The sequence below is a fragment of the Haliotis rubra genome, unplaced genomic scaffold (assembly GCF_003918875.1).
Source record: "Haliotis rubra isolate DU_JTF1 unplaced genomic scaffold, ASM391887v1 Scf52, whole genome shotgun sequence".
NCBI classification, from domain to species: Eukaryota; Metazoa; Mollusca; class Gastropoda; order Lepetellida; family Haliotidae; genus Haliotis; species Haliotis rubra.
Window position 1 is genome coordinate 1,315,583 of NW_025767213.1, and position 23,102 is coordinate 1,338,684.

General features: G+C 38.8%; 1 protein-coding gene across 9 annotated transcripts in view; it reads left to right on the plus strand.

Annotated features, from left to right (window-relative positions):
* The window catches only part of LOC124292495 (eyes absent homolog 1-like), a 150,345-nt gene that overhangs the window by 109,157 nt on the left and 18,086 nt on the right, over positions 1 to 23,102 (plus strand). For 5 of the 9 annotated variants that reach the window (XM_046729599.1, XM_046729601.1, XM_046729605.1 and 2 more), the window contains 8 exons: positions 1,595 to 1,655; positions 4,428 to 4,684; positions 6,727 to 6,822; positions 8,751 to 8,806; positions 13,927 to 14,083; positions 15,820 to 15,936; positions 17,451 to 17,513; positions 17,905 to 18,056. In XM_046729599.1, the coding sequence (XP_046585555.1) occupies positions 1,595 to 1,655; positions 4,428 to 4,684; positions 6,727 to 6,822; positions 8,751 to 8,806; positions 13,927 to 14,083; positions 15,820 to 15,936; positions 17,451 to 17,513; positions 17,905 to 18,056 (959 nt within the window). The remainder of the gene's footprint in view (positions 1 to 1,594; positions 1,656 to 4,427; positions 4,685 to 6,726; positions 6,823 to 8,750; positions 8,807 to 13,926; positions 14,084 to 15,819; positions 15,937 to 17,450; positions 17,514 to 17,904; positions 18,057 to 23,102) is intronic. The other 4 variants (XM_046729602.1, XM_046729607.1, XM_046729608.1 and 1 more) reach the window with 4 other exon arrangements.

A 23,102-nucleotide genomic window follows, 5' to 3' on the forward strand; every position in this document is an offset into this window, starting at 1 on the left:
ACTGTCACATCCAATATTGTAGGAAATTGTTAATGAAATATAATAGGTATATTCTCATCCCGATTCCTAAATTTCTTGTAGAAGAAATGTTCAATCAATTTTGAGGTTTGGACCTGTCAATATTCCTCTGCAAGTGGTATATTTTGTATGTGGTATGTGGTGCACCTGTTTCTCGCCAGACCTGTGTGATACACCCAGACCATACAGCAGCTTAGCAGTGTAGACCTGGTACAGATCATATTATGCTGGAATTGATTATCATGATGTTATTGTGCCACTCGGGATTTCTCAAACAGACATGTTTTAATTATGAAGCCGGCACAGATAATATTGAGATTATGGGATTGATGGTGATTTTCAGTCTCTACTAATTGTTTAAGTGAGTTTCCACTAGCGTTTCCATGGTGCCATTTGTTTTGATTTGCCCGTCATTTCAATCACTGGTCTACTTTATAGGGAGTAGAGCATATCGAATCCTGAATGTTAGGCTGGGATATTTAAAAGGATCTCTGTTTAAATGGAAATTAGGAAGTTAGTGGTTGTATTAGAAATACAATGTCTCTGTATATTATCATCGGGTTGGCTGTGGGAAATGTCACAGTTTAATATGTCATAGTGTTCTTGTTGTCTGTGCATGCTATGGCACCCATCCATTGCTCTTCTAGGAATGTATTTCTTTATACTTTCCTAAATATTTTTCATGTTGAATTGTATTTATACAATATTTGCCTCTTTTTAGACATTATATTTTATTAGAAATACACAAATTTCGAGATGAACTAGAATTTGCTTTATTTGACAAAAGAATATTGCCAGAAAATAGATATGTTTAGAAATATGTTCAAACTATTTTCAAATAATAGTGTATAGTTTAAATGATTTTTTGAAAATACCCTTGATATAACACTGGACAGAAATGCAGTGTTTTAAGTTTTCTATGGGATATTAACAAATGAGAGTGATTTCAATACATGAAGTCACTTAATGGCTTGGTGTAGGACTCCCATGTTTTCCCTGGTTTAAGTGTGATTGATCAGTCAGATTTACATTGCCAAAGCCATGATGCTCTGCTTCCTACCTGGTGATTCAAGATGGTCAGTCACAACATCCCTGGGGGTGGCAGTCCTGACCTGGTGCTGGGGGGGGGAGTGAGCCCCAGCTGCTGGGGGGAGCCCCAAGAGCAGCTGGCATGTGGTGTTCACAGTTAACAAGCACTTACTTAATTGTGCTTTGTTAGACTTGCTTATGATGAAGCGAAGATGGCTGACTATAGAGACAGCACAAGCAAGCACATGTCATGTGATCTGCAGCCATGGATTTGTCATACTGGAGAGAAATTAGGGGATTAGGGTATTAAATACTTAGCACACAGATATTAGAAGGTTAAAGGGTTTAGCTTGCTCATGCTGGTACAGTAGATTGTGTCAAAGAGCACTCCCCAAAACATCAACAGTTATTGTCAGGTAACTGTAATTTTGTCTTCAGACTTTTGAAAAAAAATCAGCTTGGTACTATGAGAATTGGCGCCATTCTCAAAATATATTGTATTTTTATTTTAAATACCGGTATGTTGTATGTATTTATTCCTTTTCAGCTGACCCAAACAAGGCTTCTCCAACTTTCCAGAATTCTACATATCCAGCCAACTTTTATAAGTGAGTAGTTAATGTCAGCCTGTATATCTACTGCAAGAAGAACTGTTGAATATATAATATCACATCCCAATAAAACACATTGCATTGTTTCACTCTGACTATTGATTTGATGTGAGAAATCTCATCTGACAAATGTTGAAATCTACAGCAAAAAAACCCCAAATCATATAATGCTCAACAAACTACTTAAAACCAGGAACAGTATTGGGGTGTGGAAACCTGAGAAATATCCTCCTCCCAATCTGTTAACGATATGGTAACATTTATGGCTGTTTACGATCCAATTTTGACCGTGATTTGCTAATTTCTTATAGCTATCTTAAACAATCTAGCCAGATGAAGGTTTGCTCGTAAGGCAAATGTTATTCATGTGAAGGGACTTTGAGCATTTGTAGGAAGATCTGATCTGGCTATATCTGCCTCTCTCTCCCAGACTATCCCCAATGAAGCTCTCCATTGATCCCCGACTTGACCCTAAGTGGCTTGGGTAATTTTCTTGAAAGATTGCTTATTGCTAAATGGTTTTAGTATGATGCTTTACGATGATAGTTTGTCAATAATGGCTATGTGTTATGACACCTCCGAGACTCGTTAGACATGGCTGAATTTTGGTCATATACTTTCAAAACTATTTCCTAGCATGGCTGGGGACAGCCTAGAAAATGAAATTGATTGTCGAGTGTGGAATAAGGGAAATTAAATTCTGGTGGTTGTCATGGTAACAAGTCGAAGGGTCATTGGTTTGACTTTTTAAAGTGGATGCTGTGGGGTTTTCCCCTAAATTTACGAGAACACAGCACATTGGGAATGGGCTATTCTGCAAATTTATAGCCATGGTCTTAATAGGTTTGAGTTTATATTATGGCAAAAAATGACAGATCCTCTATGTTTCCAGTAAATAACTGGTTGTAACAAGAAACATTTATGGCTGATGTATGGATTTGTCTTATTTACACAGTATACTTAGTAGATGTTGTAATTGATTGTGGCAAAGGGAGAATAATCAGCAGTTTTATTCAGAGAAATCCTGTTGTTTCCAACCCTTTGTAATGGACATTGATCAGTTATAGGATTAGTTGCTTAAAACTTGAGCGGTGCAAGTTATTTGTAACAGTTACTAAAAGTTGCTGAAAACTTTAAATATTTGTATGAATATTATCAGATATGTTGAAATCGCTGACAGCAAGTCTTGTCTTTCTTACTCTTGCACCTCCTCATATGACGAAATTCATAAGTATACATGAAAATAAGTGATAAAGGACAAACTTCAAACTTCAAGAGGAAACCTGTGAGCGTGTTGATGACCTGACATAAAGATTTACCATATGTCAGCAGTATTTGTACCTACTACCCCATGGAAAGTCAGCCTGTGTCAAACACTTGCACTTGTTCAAATATTAAAGAAAATATTTTTAGCTTCACCTATTCCTGTTTTTTATGGAGCAGTGTTGTCAACACTGGAGTAGGTGATATTCATAAGTGACATTCATCCACAGTTTTGTCTGTGGCAGACTTTACACTTGCTTTCCTGGCATGGAACAATATTATGTCAGCCAGTTTTAACTGATGGATACATATTTGATAACATTTATACTGATAAAGGTTGACTTTTTAATTATTTAATTATTCAATGTCAAAGGGTCTTACCATATACTTTTTAAAGTTTTTCTTAAATAAAAAATGTCTAGAACTTTCCTGTGTGCATTACTGTTGAAACTAAGTGAAGCTGCTACTGGCTGGCTGCTGCTGGCTGTAGGACTCCAGGGGCTTGGTGTTCACAAAGCCCCATGAAAGTGTTGGCCCAGCCTGCCAGCTTGATGCTAGTTTAGGTGACTACTGAGCGGTTCAAGTGCATGTAAATCTTCACAGGTTGAAGTCTGTATTGGTTGGAACAGCCAGTCTTAGCCTACATTATGAGATACCTGTCTGTTTGATGTGAGTGGCTACTTTGTACAAATTAATAGGTGCAATCAAGTGGTATTTAGCTGTGTTGGGTCGCCACTTGAGACTGACCTGCCATCAAGGGACTGCGCTTTATGTAGACCCTAGGTTAAACTTTCTCAGCTGCCACGCTGGCATTTCTTGCCTGCCCACAGCCAGACTTTTTATTTCAGTAAGCTGTATTTAAACTTTACTTGTTTGTTGATGGCTAAGGGGTTAAACTTGCTTAATTCAGAGCCAGGGCGGTGCAAACTTTGCTTGTCTTGTGAGGGGTTAGTGGGTTAAACTTGTCAAACTTTCTTTGTCCCGAGTAAATAGGTTTAATTTAAGTCAAACTCCCCAAGTGTAAAGAGTGTTATGTGCTGACAATGTCAAGCTGAATGTTTGCCCAGGGTTTACAGGATTAATTTAGCTCAACTGCCCTGGTCTTTGGTTTTGTAGAGTTATGCATGCTTATGCTGCCTCTATGTTTATGAAGAATCTTGGAAATATTGTCCTGCAAAGTGTACAACAAAACTACTTGTACCGGGGTTTAGTGACTTAGGTTGGTATGGTAGTATCTTTGAAGTGCTAGTTTTTCTCTCCCTACACTCAGTGCCTGGACATGAAGTATGTTGGAAGCTTATGTTGGAGGCAATTTTAGTATGTCATGGTGATGTAGCAGCATATTGGTGTTGTCAGCCATCAAGGGTCAGATTGTGTCTGATTATTTGCATCTGCTTCACTGGAACTGATGCAGCTTTTCATTGGTAAAGTAGAATATGTGTAAAATATTCAGTTTTGTTAAAGTTTGTTAATTCATTACTGAATGATGTTTTTGTTTCATTACAGAACTGCTGGCCAGTTTGCTCAAATCCTCACAACATCAGCAGCAGCGGAGGTGAACAGCATCATCACAACAACCTCCACACAGGACACTGCCGCCACTGTTGCTGCTGTCGCCGCTGCTGCCACAACTGCCACCACAGAAAACAACATGGCCTACGTCGGTGGGCAGAGTTCAAATTCTTTTATTCCATCAACGGGGTACCCGTATCAGGGTGGCCAGAACCCATACAGCATGCTGCCTTCTGCCTATGGGACCGAGTGTAAGTTACCTAGACTCTTCCTGTGTTGTGACATGCCGTCAATATCCTTACACACAGACCACAAACAGAATTATTCATGTTTTATGCTAATTAGAAGAAATCTTGTGAATTATTGATAGGTCTATTCCTTCCTCATCTTTATGATTTCATTGAAGTTTTGTTGAGCCCTTACAGTTCCTAAATATATTCTTAACAACTTAATGTTTGGCCATGTTCAGAATGTCCATGCCAGGCCCCTCCCTGGCCCCTCCCTATATCTGCCTGGCCCTTCAACAGTTTCTCCCTGGCTTTAACTGGCCCTTCAACAGTTTCTCCCTGGCTTTAACTGGCCCCTCCCTATATCTACCTGGCCCTTCGACAGTTTCTCCCTGGTTTTAACTGGCCCCTCCCTATATCTACCTGGCCCTTCGACAGTTTCTCCCTGGCCCTACCAAGCCCTTACCTAGACTCTACCCAGTCTCCCCCTGACCCCAATCTGGCTCTACCCACGCCCTATCTGGCCCCGTACCCAGTCCAGTCTTTCCTCAGCCCCTCCAAGGGCCCTTCCTGACCCAGGTGTAGACTAACACAAGTACTGTGACATTAGACACACATCTCCAGTTAACAGAATTATGCTAATTGTTTTCTTTTCATGTTGTAAATAAAAGTTTCTTTTAGCTCTAATGTTTACCATATTTTCAAAGGTAGCAGTTTTCTTTATCCACTGCATACATACATGTTTTTTTGTTTAATGTTCAGAATAATGATACACCACAAGTCAAGATGTCTTTTTTAAGCCTATAAAATGTAAGCAGTGTGATGTTGGAGCTGTTGCCTTTGAAGTTTACATTGTTCTGCATTTTACTTGTTGAATTAATTAAGTTTCTCTCACTTGCCTTGCATATGGTCTGCATTTTGATGGCGTTGACAAATCCATTATTCCAGCTGATATGTTCTGAGTCTCCCCTCCCCCACCCATGTGTTGCCTGTTGCCCCCCAAACTGACACAGATATGTGTGGTGTATGCTGCCCTATTCCTGGTAGTGGTGTCAGCCAAGTCAATTATCATGGTATAGTGCCTGACTTCAACAGATTAACATTTGTATGTACACAGTGGCTATTCAACTCTTTCCACTTTGTATATGGACATTGCTTATATTAAGTTGATGGTCCTTCGTAAAAGGCACAAAATTAACACTTATATTGTGTACTCTACGAAGCATGGCTGTGTTACTATAAGAAAGCTTTTTGTCACAGCTGAGAAGTAATTTAAACTGCTTGCAGTGATGGTATGTATCTATGGAAAGTGTGAATAGAAGCAATTTTGTAGCTGATTTACCTGTCCGTACCCTCCAGCAGTGGTTTGAGGTGGCACCCGTGTAAGATGCTCAGATGAAAGACTGGTCTTGAATGGAAAGCATTTTTTTCTAACAAATGAGGTGTTGTATGCATAGAAAGCTGTCAGTGATCAGCTGAGAGGCTATTTATGTGCTGGTGGGGTTGAAAGGACTGATTATGATGGGTATATTGTCCTGATACGAGGAAGTCTGACAATGTTGAGCAACACGCGCCATTCTGTCTGAGGGGTGGCGGGGAAGTTGTAGCTCACGATAGGACGTCTTTGAAAATCACTCACATGTTACATGCTTTTCAACTTAACAGAATGAGTTGGGTTTGTTCTGTCTTTGTCCACAAGCCATGCTGCGACTTGCTTGTGGGAAATCAACTTTATTAAGGCTGTGAATCCCCTTTTTTACACCTCCAAAGGATGCTACAAAGAATCGATCTCCACAAACAGTGGTCATAGGAAGAGAATTATTCAGTCAATATTGGGATATTCATTGAAACAGTATTCTCTTTAAAAAACAGAAAATAATCACAGCCAAACAATAAATGAAAAAAAAAATTGTTAAAGGATGAGAGTAAAATTGAATGTGGCAGTACATGACTAATGTTGTTAAGTGGAGGGCGTGAAGTGCAGTGCCAGGTGTGGGAGCGGGATGTGACACAACCATCATGGCTTCATGGACTGTTCCCCTCACCATATTTTCCTTCTTCTTCAGTGGGGAAACTTAAAACCCAGCCCAGCCAAGTCGTGTCGCCTCCTAGCTATATGGCAGGATATAATCCTTTAAATCAACCAAGCCAAAGCTATTATGGTTCGTATGCCAAGTTTCATCAAATTTTCTACACTTTTCTCTTCTTTCTAAATCACTTTAAAAATATAAAGCAATGCTAGTAGATGAGCAAAATCCTGTAGAATGTCTCCTTTGCTTAAAGATTAGAGGTAGGTGGTTCTCTATTCTTTTGCATTTGGTAGAATTTGTATGAATGCTAGGTCAAAGAGCATGTGTGAAAGTGTATGAAGGGTGAATGTGTGGAAGCTTGTGTGAGAGCTAGGGCCATGAGCAGGTGTGAAGTGTGTGTTGGGTGAATGTGTGGTAGCTTGTGTGAAAGCTAGGGCCATGAGCATGTGTGAAAGTGTGTGTTGGGTGAATGTGTGGTAGCTTGTGTGAAAGCTAGGCTTCAAATGGAATGGCATGTTCTGCTAGATCGATGTCATTTGATTCTTTCAATAACTAGCCTTGCATCTGTTTGACATGTTACGTATAGCTAATCCATCATAGATCAACTAACACTGACCTAATATCAGACTCCAGCTTCCATCCCTCTACAGAATCTGTGCAACATATGGTCATCTTCAACACACCTACCCATGAAAACTGAAGGACTGCAACAGAAAAACTGTCGTATATCCTCCATACATAAGGAATCCGCAACACAAATAATGAGAAAGGAACCCCAAACTAAGTTATAGCATCATAAATATGAACCCACCCCCCGGAAACATGGTACAGTCATTGCTCAAGCCCTCACAACACAACCTTTCAAACTGGGCAAGCACAATGAGGAAGATGACAGTCAGCCAAAAGGATTGACAAACGGACTAAATGTCCATCTTGCAGTGCTGATATAGAATGTTATTGATGTGTATTACTTTATACTGGCTGTTTGCTAGTGTTTGGTTATGATCTTGTCACACCTTGTTGCGGATTCCTTGTGGCATGACAGCTATATGTTGCAGTCGGTCACTGTTTCATTGGAGTTTAAACATTATGGATGTAAATGCCTCACTTCTGTTTTTTTAAATATTAATGAAACACAAATTATTTTGGTATTTTGTATTGGATTCTATAAAGCAACATCTGAATGAATGTGTTTGTGATAATGCTGGCCTTTATTTCTGTTTATTGTCACTGTATGCTTTGAAAACACAACACATAATTATTGTGTGTGTATGTTATATAACCTATTATTTACACCATAAGAGCTAATTACTTGCACCTTTCATTGATTGGTACATTACAGTTCGTTATTGTGAGCATTTGCGCAAATGTTCTGTTAGTTATGTTTCCTGGAAAAAAATACTTATGTCCTGACCCCATTTTACTTCTATCTATCTGATCTATATCTATGTCCCAAGTTTGGAGATTGGTCACTGAGTGTTGATAGCCACTAGAGGTCATGCCCTGCCTCCTAAGCCGTACCTGCGTGGGGTATCATGTTTCCATCACTTCGTCAGTTATCAGAACCTGAATATAGTCCTGTCACTGGCCCCAATAAATTTCCTCCTATAGAAGCTGAAACTTTTACAATATGTAATCCATCTTTCAAAAGGTTTTAATGATACCTTAATGTGTATTTTGAGGGATTTAAATTTTCATGTACTAAGCTTGAATTGGTGATTTGACAGTGAGAAATGGCCTTCTGTACCTCATTAGTGTGTTAGTTTGGGAACCAAGGTTTGAAGACATCAAGTGGACTAAACAAGTACTAACAGTAGATACAAACTATACATTTATCTCAAGTTGAATGTCAGTTTTGGTGTTCAAAGTGATCTGTAGGTTTGTGAGTATAATAGAGAGTACTTTAGCTGTATGTGTGTGTATGCTGTCAGCTTGAGTAATACACTGTGAGCTACAGGAAGACCCCTTGTATTTACACTCGTGTAGCTTGACAGCTCTCAGTAATCCATGTTTTATGATTTATAGAATAAAAATCTTGATCTGTTTTTGTTTGTTTTCAGGTCCTAATACAAATATCCCTTACACAAACACAGCAGGAAGTTTTAGCTCACAAACGGTAAGTTGCAGAATACCCTGCTCTCATGACTCATTCTGTATACATGAAATCTGCCATAGTCAACCAGCATGTCAGTATAAGGTATATTGTCTGGAAACTGGCGTGTATCAGGTGTTCCTTGTCCAGGTGCCGGTCAGCATGACCCAGCCATGTCTTCATATCCAACTGTATATGGATGATAACATGGGCCACAGATATGTCCGGAACTCATAGGGATGCACGTACACTCATATTAACATGCAATGTAATGCAAGGTTATATTTGTACCTGAATATATATATATTAACATACATAATATATGTTGATATTCTTCATATATGTATGTTAACATAGCTGACTTGATAGCCTGTATATTAATGTCTACATATACATATATACACTAACATACATAATGTAGTATGGTGATTGCTTTGTGTCTATGTATGTGAACATAGTCAACCAATATGCTGGTCTGCATCTGTTGGTGCAGACATTGGCAGATACAGATGACGTGGCATGTTAACATCATATATAGTTATTAGGAGTGTATTAGTTCCTAGATATATGTCCAGGAACAATACAATGCCCAAGTTGAATAAATCATATCCTGCTGTAGTAAGGTCATACTGAACTTTGTAGTACCAATATTATGTAAGATACGGTTGTTTCAAGCCTACCAACTTGGAGTTTAATTATTGGAAAACATGCTCTTGAAACAGCATATGTTTTATGACTTTCTGTCACCGTTAAAAATACCAGGTTGCTGTCTCATGTTAGCCTCTTTTGAAGTTGAATATATTTCTGAAATTGTCACCTTATTACTGCTAATATGTATCAGTGTACATATCATGATCTGACCTGTGTATTGTGATGCTTATCATGTAGTCAGTGTTACGGCAATATAGTAAATGGGAAAACTCGGCATTGTGAGCGCTGTGTTTATCAACCTGATGTATAATACTGTAGTGTTCCTGTGTATTGAGCTAAACATTTCTAGCTTGAATAGGGGTGATGTGGTTGCCTAATGGTTAAAACGTTCGCTCGTCACGTCGAAGGCCTGGGTTCAATTCCCCACATGGGTACAATGTGTGAAGCCCCATTTCTGGTGTCCCCTGCCGTGATATTACTGGAATATTGCTAAAAAAGCGGCATAAAACCAAAACTCACTCACTCACTCTAGCTTGAATATCCTTTTGAACATACATCACCATACCCTATGTGATGTGTAGATGATCCCTAGGTGATATCTCAGTACCAGTGGAGGTCAATACATCCTAGATCTGATATCTTGATATTTTTCTGTTAGATGATGTGAATTAAATCTTGATATCATCATGTCTACATGTAAACATACTAGATATATAACATATATCTTGATATCCTTCGTATACATCAACATACCAAATGTGATATCATGATATATGCATCAACCTACCAAGTGTGTTATCATGTGTATTATGTCAACCTACCTGATGTGATATCTTGATATCCTATATATGCATCAACATACCCAGTGTGTTATCATGTGTATTATGTCAACCTACCTGATGTGATATCTTGATATCCTGTATATGCATCAACATACCCAGTGTTATCATGTGTATATGTCAACATACCTGATGTGATATCTTGATATCCTGTATATACACCAACATTCCCAGTGTGTTATGTGTATATGTCAACATACCTGATGTGATATCTTGATATCCTGTGTATACACCAACATTCCCAGTGTGTTATGTGTATATGTCAACATACCTGATGTGATATCTTGATATCCTGTATATACACCAACATTCCCAGTGTGTTATGTGTATATGTCAACATACCTGATGTGATATCTTGATATCCTGTGTATACACCAACATTCCCAGTGTGTTATCATGTGTATATGTCAACATACCTGATGTGATATCTTGATATCCTCCTCTGGTTCTATTATACTGGGTTCTGCTTGGTGTTTGTGTTTAAGATTAATAAGAGCAAATACTGGCCATCTTTGAATACGAAGTGCCAGGGAAGCTTGTAATTTGATATCGCTCTACTTTCCTGGTATCCCCAGGACAAATATATTGACAAACTGTAGATACGCAAAACCTACATAAACAGTGAGTGTGTTTGGGTCAAGTTATACTGCATTTAGTCACAAATATAACTAACATTTCTGCTTTCAATTTGTACAGTTGACTTATTCTTTTAACAGTCATTAATGAACATGAGTTCCTATTTGATGGTGAAATGACAGCACACTTGGGATATGTCTCTCTGTAAACGTTATGTCGGATTAATGTACTTACAAGTATAACTTAACATTTGTAGCATCTATAGCAGTAAAAGTGAGTTATTGTCAAGTTAGGAAGGAGACACACTGTGGGCAGTGATGTATAATTACAAGGTCATTTGTTCCCTGGAGGGCCAACATTTGTCATCTTTTGTTGTAAGGCAGAAAGATAATTGACTGCTTTTTTGTGGGGGGCAGTGTCTGAGAAGATGAAATCTTACCTGTTTTTTTTTCAGTCAAACCCGTGTAGATCTGGGTTAGAAGTTATATGTGTCACCTCTTTAAACATAGCAGGAATATTGTCCTTCTTTAAAACATCTGTATTGAATATGAGCTGAAAGTGTTATAGGTCCGCCCTATCAATGATGGGCCTATACAATGTGTTGTTAGTTATATCTAAAACTAAAATATACACTCATTTATTTAATTTTTGTCATTGTTACATAAATAATATTTTTCGATATATTTCTATCAGCAATTAAAGATTTGAATTTTGAATGAAATCTGTAGCTGGTCTGTCTGATGATTAACATAGGTTATTCTTCCTCTACCAAAAGCCAGACTTATGTGACATAGTCACTCCTTTTGTAGTAATATGTGTTAACTAGTTGTGTATTTTGGCTAGGCTTTCATCATTAATAACATGAGGGGAGAGAATTGCTGCATCTTCTGTGATTCTCCTATAAGCATGCAGCCCATGATGCCCCAGTGCCTTTACCTGACCTTGTTGGACCCCACTAACTATGTGAAGTACAGGGGACCTTCAGATCTTCCTCCAAACAGGAAAAGCCTCAATGGCAAACACTATTCATCAACTCGGAAATGATTTTGGATTGAGCATTTGTTTGAAACAGCTAAGCAGTAATTTTTCCCACTATTGTCCAAGGTGCCATGTAGTCAGCTTGTGGCACTATAAATCTACAACTGTCGCCATTTTGGATGTCCTCTTTTCCTTTTTTTTTGGTGTCATGTTACCCTGCAGCACACTTGTTTCCATCAGCCGTGAACTTACCTTTTGTTTATGGGGAGGCAGGCAGAATGAAATCGATGGACAATCCACGTACCTGTCACTGTTATAATCAATGAGAACACCTTGTAAGGCAGACAGGGCCTGAATTCAAACCAGAAGACAAAACCAGCCTTCATTCACATCACAGTGATGTGGCACACTCCCCATTGTTCTGTTTGTTTTCTATGCTGATTGGTTTTGCCATCATTTAGGTGTAACAAAAGAATTTGTAATTTGTGTGTCATAACTTCAAGGCTTTCTGTCCATTGTGTTTTGATAATATTCTATAACAATAAATGACAATTTCCAGCAGGATGCTGATTTGAAGTAAATTAATTTTGTCTGTGTCAAATTGGCCAATGACCTTTCAGCATATTTGTTCTAATTGTCACCAATAACCACAGGTGAACTTGCGGCCTTAGCCGAGTTTACTGGCTCGGTGCTCGTTATGTGAATATTTCCATTGATCAATATATTTTGATAATACTTGAGCGTAACTAATAACTCATGGAAATTAATAAGGACAAAAGAAATACTGCCAGGTTGACCAGATCTGCCTGGCTGCGTCAGTGTTGATGAATCAACTACTGTAGTGATCTGTGTTGTCTTGTTGTGTCTTTAAGTGTATGGCTTGTAGTGATTACAGGTCAGGAGTCCAGAGGAAAGTTTTATTCTGACCAGGTCCATGTGTAACTGAGTGTTAATCATCAAACTCAATATTATGTATGTAGCAGGCCATGTCCTTAACAGGGCCTTCCTGGGATGGACTAATGTTTTGTTGTACCTGTAGTGCAAGGTGTACATATGATCCATTTTGTGACACTGAAGTGTAGTGCAAGCTGAATCCTGTTATTCCCAGACGCCTCAGCATTTTAGACAGATATTGAGTAAGATTTCGCTTCTGAAAATATCGGATTGTTAATTTTGTCCATGTCTGAGACAATGTCATCGAATTCTGGTCATCAGTGATGTATGACTTATTGATTACAAGTGAAACAGACGCTGATTGGGAAAATTAGGCACTTGGATTTGCCGGCTGAGGTCAATTATTAGAGACACTTGACTTTTGCCACATATTTTTAGTATGAAAGTCAGCCATTACCCAGTTGTTGGTTTGGTAGTTGACAGGCAAGTGAATGTGATGAAGGAGTCAGTTGGAATTATGAATAGGATCAGGCAGGTAACAGATGGGGGACTATTTCTAGCCCATGGATTTCACAGTGTTAAGCTGCCAGAGCTGGCACCAGATGCATTTTATTTTTATACACTCGTTAGACACAAATTATCACTTTCAACCTTTAATCACCACATCAGTATTTCATTATAACAGGCTCTTCCATAGAATTACTATTCGTCCAATGAATGTCTGTTCAAATGAAATGTGAAATTTGTCACAGAAATAACATCAAATCTGTCAACATTTGCTCAGCTAGTTTATTATCAGGGAATTGATTTCCAGATGAACTTGTCCACAATATTTGAATTTAGGATTTGCTTTATAAAATTGTGTTGTGTTCCCATTGTATATATACAGGTCTCATTAACCCGTTATTCCTTTGTCCATTGATCTGCTGGAAGTCCTATGCTATCTGTGTAGGATGTGGGAGGCTGCTAATTATTGTATATCAGTACAGTGAATTCAGTACACAAAGTAGGAGTTTATCTTAAACTTGACAAATGAAACAAAGATTGATTGTCTGAAATAGATTTATTATCAAATTAACTTCATATTGAGTGTATTTCTAAATTTTCTTCAGCTGTTGTTTAACACACATATAACACATGAGTGTAACTAGCGTTATACGAGATATGTACATTGGTGAGTGTTAAGTTTCTCTGTTGTGTTTGCAGGCCATAGATGGGTACTACACTGGTTATGGTACAACAAGTACCGGCTTCTACCCCCAGTACCCCTACAACATCCCGACAACGTCAGTGTCCACTGCATCCACAGTGCCTTCTACACAGACATATCAACTCATTGATGTCCCCAACACCACCACCACAGGTGGGTACACCTAGTACTGATGTCTGTGGATCGTCTTTGATTGCACCACTCAAAATCAACATTTTAATGTTAAGGTTTTTTGGGCATTAAGGGAAAATATGTCTGATTATTTCCATTCAGAAATTTTGAGACATATATATTTAATATCTAATTAAAATACTTCAATTAAATTAAAATATGTCATTCTGTAATAAGGATATTTTCCATGTTCTTGGTGTGCCGCAAAGATGGTCCACCCGTTTCAGTTGTTGCTGTTTGATCGTGAAGCTTGTAGTTTAGAAGCATATGCATGCATATATATATCCACATGTTCTCTTGACTTGCACCTATCATGTAGTCAGCGTAGCAGTGTGTGATAGAATTTACTTTTCAGATTTAGGTTTTCGCTGCAGTATCTAAGCATGAAAGCTGAGAGGAAATAAATGAGATATTTCATGTTTAATGATTGAGTACACATCCTTTTTTATACATATGTTTGAACAGTAAGTTGCTTAAGATTCAGCAACCATATGGTGCATTATCACATGTTGCATCAGTGAATAAGTAATGAGGTATGTTAGTATTGCCTGGCACTAATGTACAGTATTAGCCAACCATGTGTGTTGTTCCACGACTTGTTCATGTCATCAAGAAATATAGATTCCTTATGAATATGTATTTCCATTATCAGAGTGATGGTTGTCACACATGCTGTAATCTGTATATACATGTAGGCATCCTTGGAGCAATTAGGTTGCAGTTATTGTAGTTATTTTACCCAAATGATGTTATCTGGATGTCAGTAGGAATATTACTTTCCTTTAATGTTGTGTTTTCATTTATTGCATGTAGGATTTGCTTGGCATGAGGCATTGATAATATGTAGCCTCCCCTTCCTCCCTATCTCCCTGCCTGCCTGCCTGCCTGCTGCTAGTGTTGAATCCTGGCCTAGTTGTCATGTAGTAGTATCCTCTGCTATGTTCTGTCTGTCCAGCTGCCAGAGTGCTGGTGTGTCTTTATAGTATGCAAACCACACACTTGAGGTCCTGTGTTCCCCTCCTTCCAGTGTGTTGGTGTGGCTTGTTTCTTTGTCCCACCCTGGAAGACGTGAACAGCTCTTCATCTGCAACAGCATGGTGCACTCCAATGGATGGTGTTTCTATTCAGCCAATAGTTATGACATGTCATCATATCCATGTCTCATGTCATACAATTCAATTGATAAATGCCTGTATATGTGATTCCGTTGACAAAATGGCCCTGCTGATGATGAATGAATGATAATGGCATGATTTGACATTTCGTAATGCCTACATTAAACAAGTACTTCAGGCCAAACGAACTTGACTGTCATTTGACATTTGTTTTGCTGTAATGTTTTCAGTCTGAAGTACATTTATCTGTTGCTCAGTGAAGATCAATAAAAGTTCTCAGAAATATTTATTTTCTCGAAGCATTCTACATTGCATTACCACATCATACCTTTGCAGTGGCTTCTGATATTTCTTTTATTATATTTATCTATCAGTTTGTTGGGGAAGACAAGGAAAATTCCAAATTGAATCACTAAGAATTGTATTTGTATGATTAAATATGTAATTCACATATGCCTTTCTTTCTAAAAATATATATTTAAGAAATTGTTCTCTGTTTTCTTGTATCTAAATTTTGACTAAGCTGTGCTGTGTTTATTTCAAGCCCTATTTCAAAGGTATAGTGGTGAATATCTTGTGATAACAATGCTGTTTGTTCTCTAGTCTCGACAAAGTGTGCCAATGGACTGTATCATCTGCATGGGCACCAAATAGACAGTTTACGCCAGTTGTCTAGTGAACACAGTGACCAACAACTCACACCTAGTGTGCATGAAGCAGGTGTGTCACCCCACCACGTTCATTAGACTGTAGTCCCACTTTCTGGGCAACCTTGTTCACTGTGTCTTACTGATGTCTGCACTTGAGGTAGATCTGGGCCTTCTGGCTACTTCCAGCATAGCCTATCTGCAACTTTAACTAGGAATGCAAAATTATTAAGGAGGTTGTCTAGTTCTTTAGTTTGAAAAGGGCTACAAACTGAATCATCAGAAGTCCCGGACCTTTCCTTTTGTATATTCTGTCAGCCTGTTACTTGGGAAGTATGCTGTGTGAGATTTTGAAAGGGTTGTATAAATATTCATGTTCAGTCCAATCTCAGTGTGGCAGCTGTAACTGATGAAATTCTGCAGTCTCATCCTGATTTCAACAACATATTTTTTTCAAGAAAACACATCTATGTGACATGCTTATACCATCTTATCAGAACCAATCACAAAGGGATCTAAAGGAATTGAAATTATGATCAAGGTGGATTTTCTACCCAGTCAGGTGTGACAGATTTGTCCTTAGTTTTCCGTGGCTAGTTTTAATGCTGTCCATTTTGATGTGGGGTATGACAAGAAGATCTCGCCAGCAGATTAATACTGCCGACCAATACAATAGCACTCCCTATATTGGGACAATCGCTTGGTGGCCATTGTCCTTGCTAGCTGAGCAGGAACCACATCTGACCCTTACCTCGTAAATTCTCTTTCACCCCTGCCACCAGTGAAGAGCCAGCTAGGTCTGTCACAGGGGGATGCGCTACAGGCTGATTTATTCCCAACAAGGCCTGTAATTTGTCCTGTTGCATATTGTCTACCTCAAATAAATGCTTTTATTTTGCCTCGGTTGTAAATGTAGGTTTTGAAAGGTCTTAAAATCTCCAAGTTGATGGATGAATCTCTGACACACATGGTTGGCTTCATGTCGATGATTTGTTTATTTTAAAATGTCATCTATATAGAATCATAGCAAAGTGTTTCCTTTCCTGGAAGCTTTGTGGGTTTGTATTCTATCAAGAATTCTTTTCAGGTCATAACCTTCAAACATAACTAAATGGTGGTGTGAATTTAGCTGTAAAGATCATGAAGTGCCTTGAACATACATGCTGCGTGATAAATCATATTCAGGGCTTCAACTGTTCCAGTGTCAGGCATAGTCTTGAGAAAAGAATATTATAATGATCATGCCCATATTAAATTCAGCTTCAGTACATGAAAGGAAGAGACAATTTACATTTAGTATTTGTTAATATTTCATCATTGCTCTATGATGAAATAAGCATGGCAATATGTTCAGTGCACTTATGATTAGTTCATGTTTGAACATATTGAAATATTTCCCTTTTTTGCAACATGAGAACTTATTATATTAGGTAGCCATCAAAAGTAGTTGGACACTCTCATACAAACTAGTTGTCTTAACTTGTGTCTGCAAACCAAAGTACTTGAGGTGAAAACTTAAATGTTGTATATATTGCTGAAACCTGTCATGTCTAAACCATAAAATCATGTGAAATGTGTCTTTTCCAGCAGAGAGTCAATATAACATAACCAGTCCATCCCCACCTTTGAAACAAGAGAATGGTAGCACAGGTAAGACAATTACCTTTCTTCCTGAGAGAGAAGCAAGTAAATGATTGTGAAAGGTTACTCATTGTAAAGCGTGTAGTGTAACAGTGTAATCATACCGTGTCTCTTCACCATGGGTGTTTAGTCGTATTAAACAAGCATGCTGCTATATTGTGTGGGTTTTCCACAGTTTTATTGACTGCTGATGCTTCCTGTTTCTGGTGAACAGTTCCTTACTGATGTTGATGGGAAGTGGCACTATTTACTTAACCATGACTAGTTGTGAAACATGGATTTTTATCCTACTAAATATAACTAACCTTTAATAATTTGTTATTATGTTTTTAGACAAGATGAACCCTGATGTAATAATGCTTGTGTTTGTGTTGACTGTTGACTGTTGGTGTTTTTACAGGCAAGAGAGTACCAAGGAACCGTGGGCGGCGAACACAGCCCTCACCAGGGCCAGAGTCTGACTTAGAGAGAGTTTTTGTATGGGATTTAGACGAAACGATAATTATCTTTCACTCTCTTCTAACTGGGTCTTATGCACAGAGATATGGCAAGGTAAGGGCAATGCTTTTTCTACCCATCATAGTCCACTTTGTACTCACTACTTAGGGCATGCTGGCAGTGGTAGATAATCAGTTTGCACATTGATAATAGTTATCAAATGATTTGCTTCAGGAAAATGGCTGATTTGATAGGTGGTGAATTTGATGTTATGAATGTTTTTGTTTGCCTTTTGTTTTTCCAACACTGTTGCGTGATGTTGGAGGAAAGGTGTGTTACCTTGTGTTTACATAGACGTTAGGCTTCGTTCAGTAAACTAGCAGATCCTTTTGATGCAAGCTTGCCAGGGCTATTAGTATGCTCATTTGTGCAGATTTATTACTGGTCCTGTTATATCTGTTCTTCAAATTATCAGTCTGCCCCTATGTATTGGCGATCAACAGTCGTGAAATTAGATTTGAGGCTGTTAAAGGCTGTAAAAAAATGAAATAAACAGAGAAAATAATAGTAAGTGTCTGTTGGAGGTGTACTAATGTGCAGGTTGCCTGACTATGAAGCTGTATGTGGTACTCACCAGATTTCCCGCCCGCCAAACAACATTAGTACATGACAATTCATCACTCCGCGTGAGGGGAAATAAAATTTATTACCGGCCAAATGAAGGCTATTCTGAATCTGTGGCTTTCCTCAATACTCTCCTGCCCCATATTGTTCTTGTACTCGGTGGAAAGCCATTTAAGGACATAATGAGCTCAAGTTAATGCTTGTCTCTAATAATACAAACAGGGACTAAATGGCCCATATGTAAATACTATGAATTTAATGGCCAGAGCATGTGTCCAGCTGCCTGAGAGAGGGTTAATGAAGCATAGCTGCTCTGCAAGACACTGGCGGCAAGACTGGGTCCTGATGGAGATATGTGTTAGGGTGAGAACGGCAGGGGCAAGGGTAGCCAGTTGATGTATGGGGCTAGTGATACTGAGGAGATGAGGATGTTGTAGAGCTGTGTTCACGAAGAGAGGGTATTAAAGGAGGGGTGGTGGAATCATAGGGTAAAGAGTGGTGTAAGGAGCTTAAAGCTTATCTTGGTTGAAAAGAAGGTTAGGGTGAGGTTCTGGATTCCTTGGTGAAACAGTGGTGTAGAGAGCTTTTCAAGTTGAGTTCAGGTGAGATGATTAAATAGTAATAGTGAACAGTGGTAGAACAGGTACAGATCTGTACTGAAGGTGCTTCAAGTGTCTCCAGTGCAGGCCAGTTGTGAGTGCCAGCTAGTTTGCTACTTGTGTTGTGATTGGTGGCAGCTGGCTACAAGAGGGGGTTTCCTGTAATCTCCACAACATTCCTACACAACCACTTACTGATGAATTCACATCAGCCTTCTGATTAGAAAAGTACAGGAATTGGAGCAACTTTTGACAGCTGCTTCTTGATATTTTACAAGTCTAGACAGACTATTACAATATTGTCTTTCATAATAATCTTGCTGGGGATTTGTTTTGTTACTGAACAGCACTAACTGGTGGATTAGAGGAATTGCTATGTGAAGGAATATGTGGAATGGTGTTCCCATTGCATTCCTCACCCTCTGTCAAATGCTGCACAGGTCTTGTTGACAAAGATACCTATTTTAGACCAAGACGAGCAGGATTATTTAGACAACTCTCATCCAAGGAAACAACATTTTCTCTCTTTTTGACCTTTTACGCTAAAAGCCTAATTGTGAGCAGTTTGAATTTTCAGGGAGTGTGAATTGAGGAGATGCAATGCTTGTGAGATATTTGTCCTACCAGTTAGAGCAAGGCTTTTGCTTGGGAGTTTTGGTAAATACATTCCGAACATTGTTTGAAATATTGTTTCAGACATGTGAACAAATATTTTGGTTATCCAGAACAATTTCCCGAAACTAGTTCAATGAAATTGTAAACGTTCACTTGAAATTCTATCCTGACTGAATTTACAGTTCTATGAACTTTGCTGATGTTTATAAATCTTAAAGAATTGGTGAGATATATAAGAATGTTTGAAGACAAGTGAAGTGGAACTCTGCAGTGAAAGCATCTTGACAGCTCTGTCTATCATCCCAGTCACCTTGTTAGTTGCGCCACACAGGTGATTAAAATTATTCGCCTCTTCACATTGCTAAGACTGGTTGCGCTGAGATCGACCTTCTGCCACAACAAGCAAGATAACATCTATGAGATACATGTGTGAAATATTTCCCATATCACCTGCTTGTAAGACGCTGTCAGGACATAAGCAGTGTTGTCATTGGCTCATCTGGTCTGTGTCTGTTGCAATCTGCCCAACCCCCCATCACCAGCTTGTATAAGTGATGTTAACACATGCTGATATCACACTAGGCTTTCACCAATACAGATTACACTCCCATCTGGGAAGGGGGGGGTTGGGGGTGCGTAGTCAAGACCACTCCTTCCATGATAAGTCCACTCTTGCAGCATGTTGACATCAACACTGGGTCTTTCCTGTCATCATTTGTTTCTGCATAGTTTCAGCCAAGATTCACAGCAGTTTCTTGCATTGCAACTAGGTTTCCGTATGGTTGTTGAGTCAACATTGCTTTGTGCATTGTGATTCAGTACCATCCATTTAAATATTAGATGCTTTAGAGGTGAAAAGGGTAGCTGTTTTGAGGTATTTTGTATGTTTGTCCTTTATGATGGAAAAACTAGCTATGATGTGTTAATGATTGACTTGAAGTCCTGGGAGTTCCCAGGAAGAAAGAATCAGTTTGGTGTCTATAAATCAGCACGTTGTGGCCACATAAAGTAGTGGAGCAGGTCACCAGATGGGCATTAACTTTAGATTCCCCACTTGCTTCTTATCAACTGCCCTGTACCGTCCAATCTTGCTCCATTTAAAAAATACACTTTTTGTTTGTAGTACAGCAATAAAATGTGACCAATCAGTAGACTTGTCAAGACAGGGGAAGAATTATGGGATGTGGTCACCTGGTGCCGGGCTGGGGAGTATATACTGTATTGCTGGGTCAGACAGGGCTTGAGAGGGGGGTGGAAGGAACCTCCAGGCTGCCTGCAGCTTGACTTACCATTCTTGTAGGACAAATAGATCAATCTCACAGGATTCTTGTGAAAAGGATGTTTCAATTTAAATGACATTCATTTAAGAAATTTGATACGGTCCATCTTTTCTGCACCTGTATCATTCTCCTCATCAATATATATATATATTAATTCCTTTTATAATTATTCATATTTTTTGGGTTTGAAATATGAAAGTATGTGTGTGTGAAGTTGATCGCATTTCTGTCCTTATTGCTACTAGTCCTGCCATGCAGCTGGGTGTGGATGAGGGTTGAGGGTGGTTGACTCTGGTGAAGAGTGCTAAGTGGACCACCTTGGCCCAACAACCTCAAGTGCCCTATAGTTCCTGATAGATGGGTTTGGGCGGCCTCGGGTGAGCTTCTTATCAGTGGTATAAGCCACCTTCATTCCTACAACAACATGAAAGTGGCTACTATTTATGTGTCTGGGGGCCAATTCACAGATGTTCTCATACTGTAAAAATCCCCACATTGGGGGCATTATATGGGATAGCTGAGAAATTCCTGTAGGAAAGAATTTGGGCGCTTTCAGGAACTGTTGCTAATTGACAACTGTGTTGTGGGGCAATATATTTTGGTGTCCATTTATCTGTCAGTGGTTAAAGTATAAAAGCAAAACTGATGAATCAGCTTGTTCTTAGAATCACATATGTTTGGGGGCCGTGTAATATCTGCTTCATGTTGATCATTTGTCAGTGAGTGAAAGTATTTTGGTTGTCCTTACTGTACTCCATACAATCATACTCACATGGCGAGTAGCTCACTCTTGATCACACCAATAAATATTTGGTCTATACAAGCTCCATCAAGGGTTATTTACATGTGGATGCCATATTTATTGAAGCCTATTGTTTACTTGGTTGTCATAAAGGACATCCACACGACCTCACGAAGTTGAGGAAATAAAGTAAAAGTTGTTGCATGACCTTCAAGCGATTACAAGAATAATTGATGCGGCAGCCCAGTTATGCAACAAACACCCACTTTAACTAAAAAATCATTATGAAAAGAATTTTCTTCAGCAGTGTTATCCAAATACTTTTTTATTTAAGACAAACTGCAATTATTATTTTTTGTCCTTTGTAATAGATCTTCTCTAGCTTTGCAGGTGCGAGGTTCCCCGGAATCATTAAATTGGGGAAGATAAAAATCTTTCATAAAGGTCCTAGCGGTTCCATTTTATACCCTCCTAGTTGTTTGATCTTCCATTAAAGCTCCAGAATCAGTGTTAAATCAGCCAGAAAACTTTTAAGTAGGCTAATTTGGAGATTTTCAACATCACAGCCCTTGGCCGACAGCTATCTTCCCTGATTGTTATGTTTTGCTAATGGGGGATAAAGACAATATTCAGGGGCTGCTGATCCACCTCTAAACCTACTGGCAGTGCTCACTTTCAACTGGTAGAACCCAAATACAACACTTGTATTTATAGACAAACTTTGCAAGCTGTCACCATAATAATATTCTTGGAAAGCAAAGTATTTTGTAGTTTCGGTGAAAACAATAGTGTTTTTATTTCTACATGTGAAAACGTCAAATTTGTTGATTTATTCTGGAGTCCTATATGTTGTTGATATTAAGGCAACTTTCTGGTGTTGAGTAATTGTGTTCCCAGTGTGATTGGAGTCTGAACATGGTTGAAACTCGTCTCAACTATAAACATTCTCATTGCGGAGACCTCCAGTTTAAAAAATACAATCAAAAGGATGACTTTTCACAATACAATTAGCAAACCTAGTATACATTTAGGAACAATTACTTGTCAGCCCAGCAAAGAAGCTTGATGATTGTAACACTATTAGTGTGGATTGGAAACAAGCACTGACAAGAAGGCATGCTGCAGATGTTTGTTTCCTCTAATATGTTGATAATCATGTGTGTTATCTGTGCTGGCAGTGAGAGTTGACAGCCATCCTGTCACCACAGGCCTGGCAGTATCGCCAGGGGAGATACCACCACAACCTCCAACATTTGCTTCCACGCTTTATGCTTATACTCTGCCGAGCCCAGCGCCCATA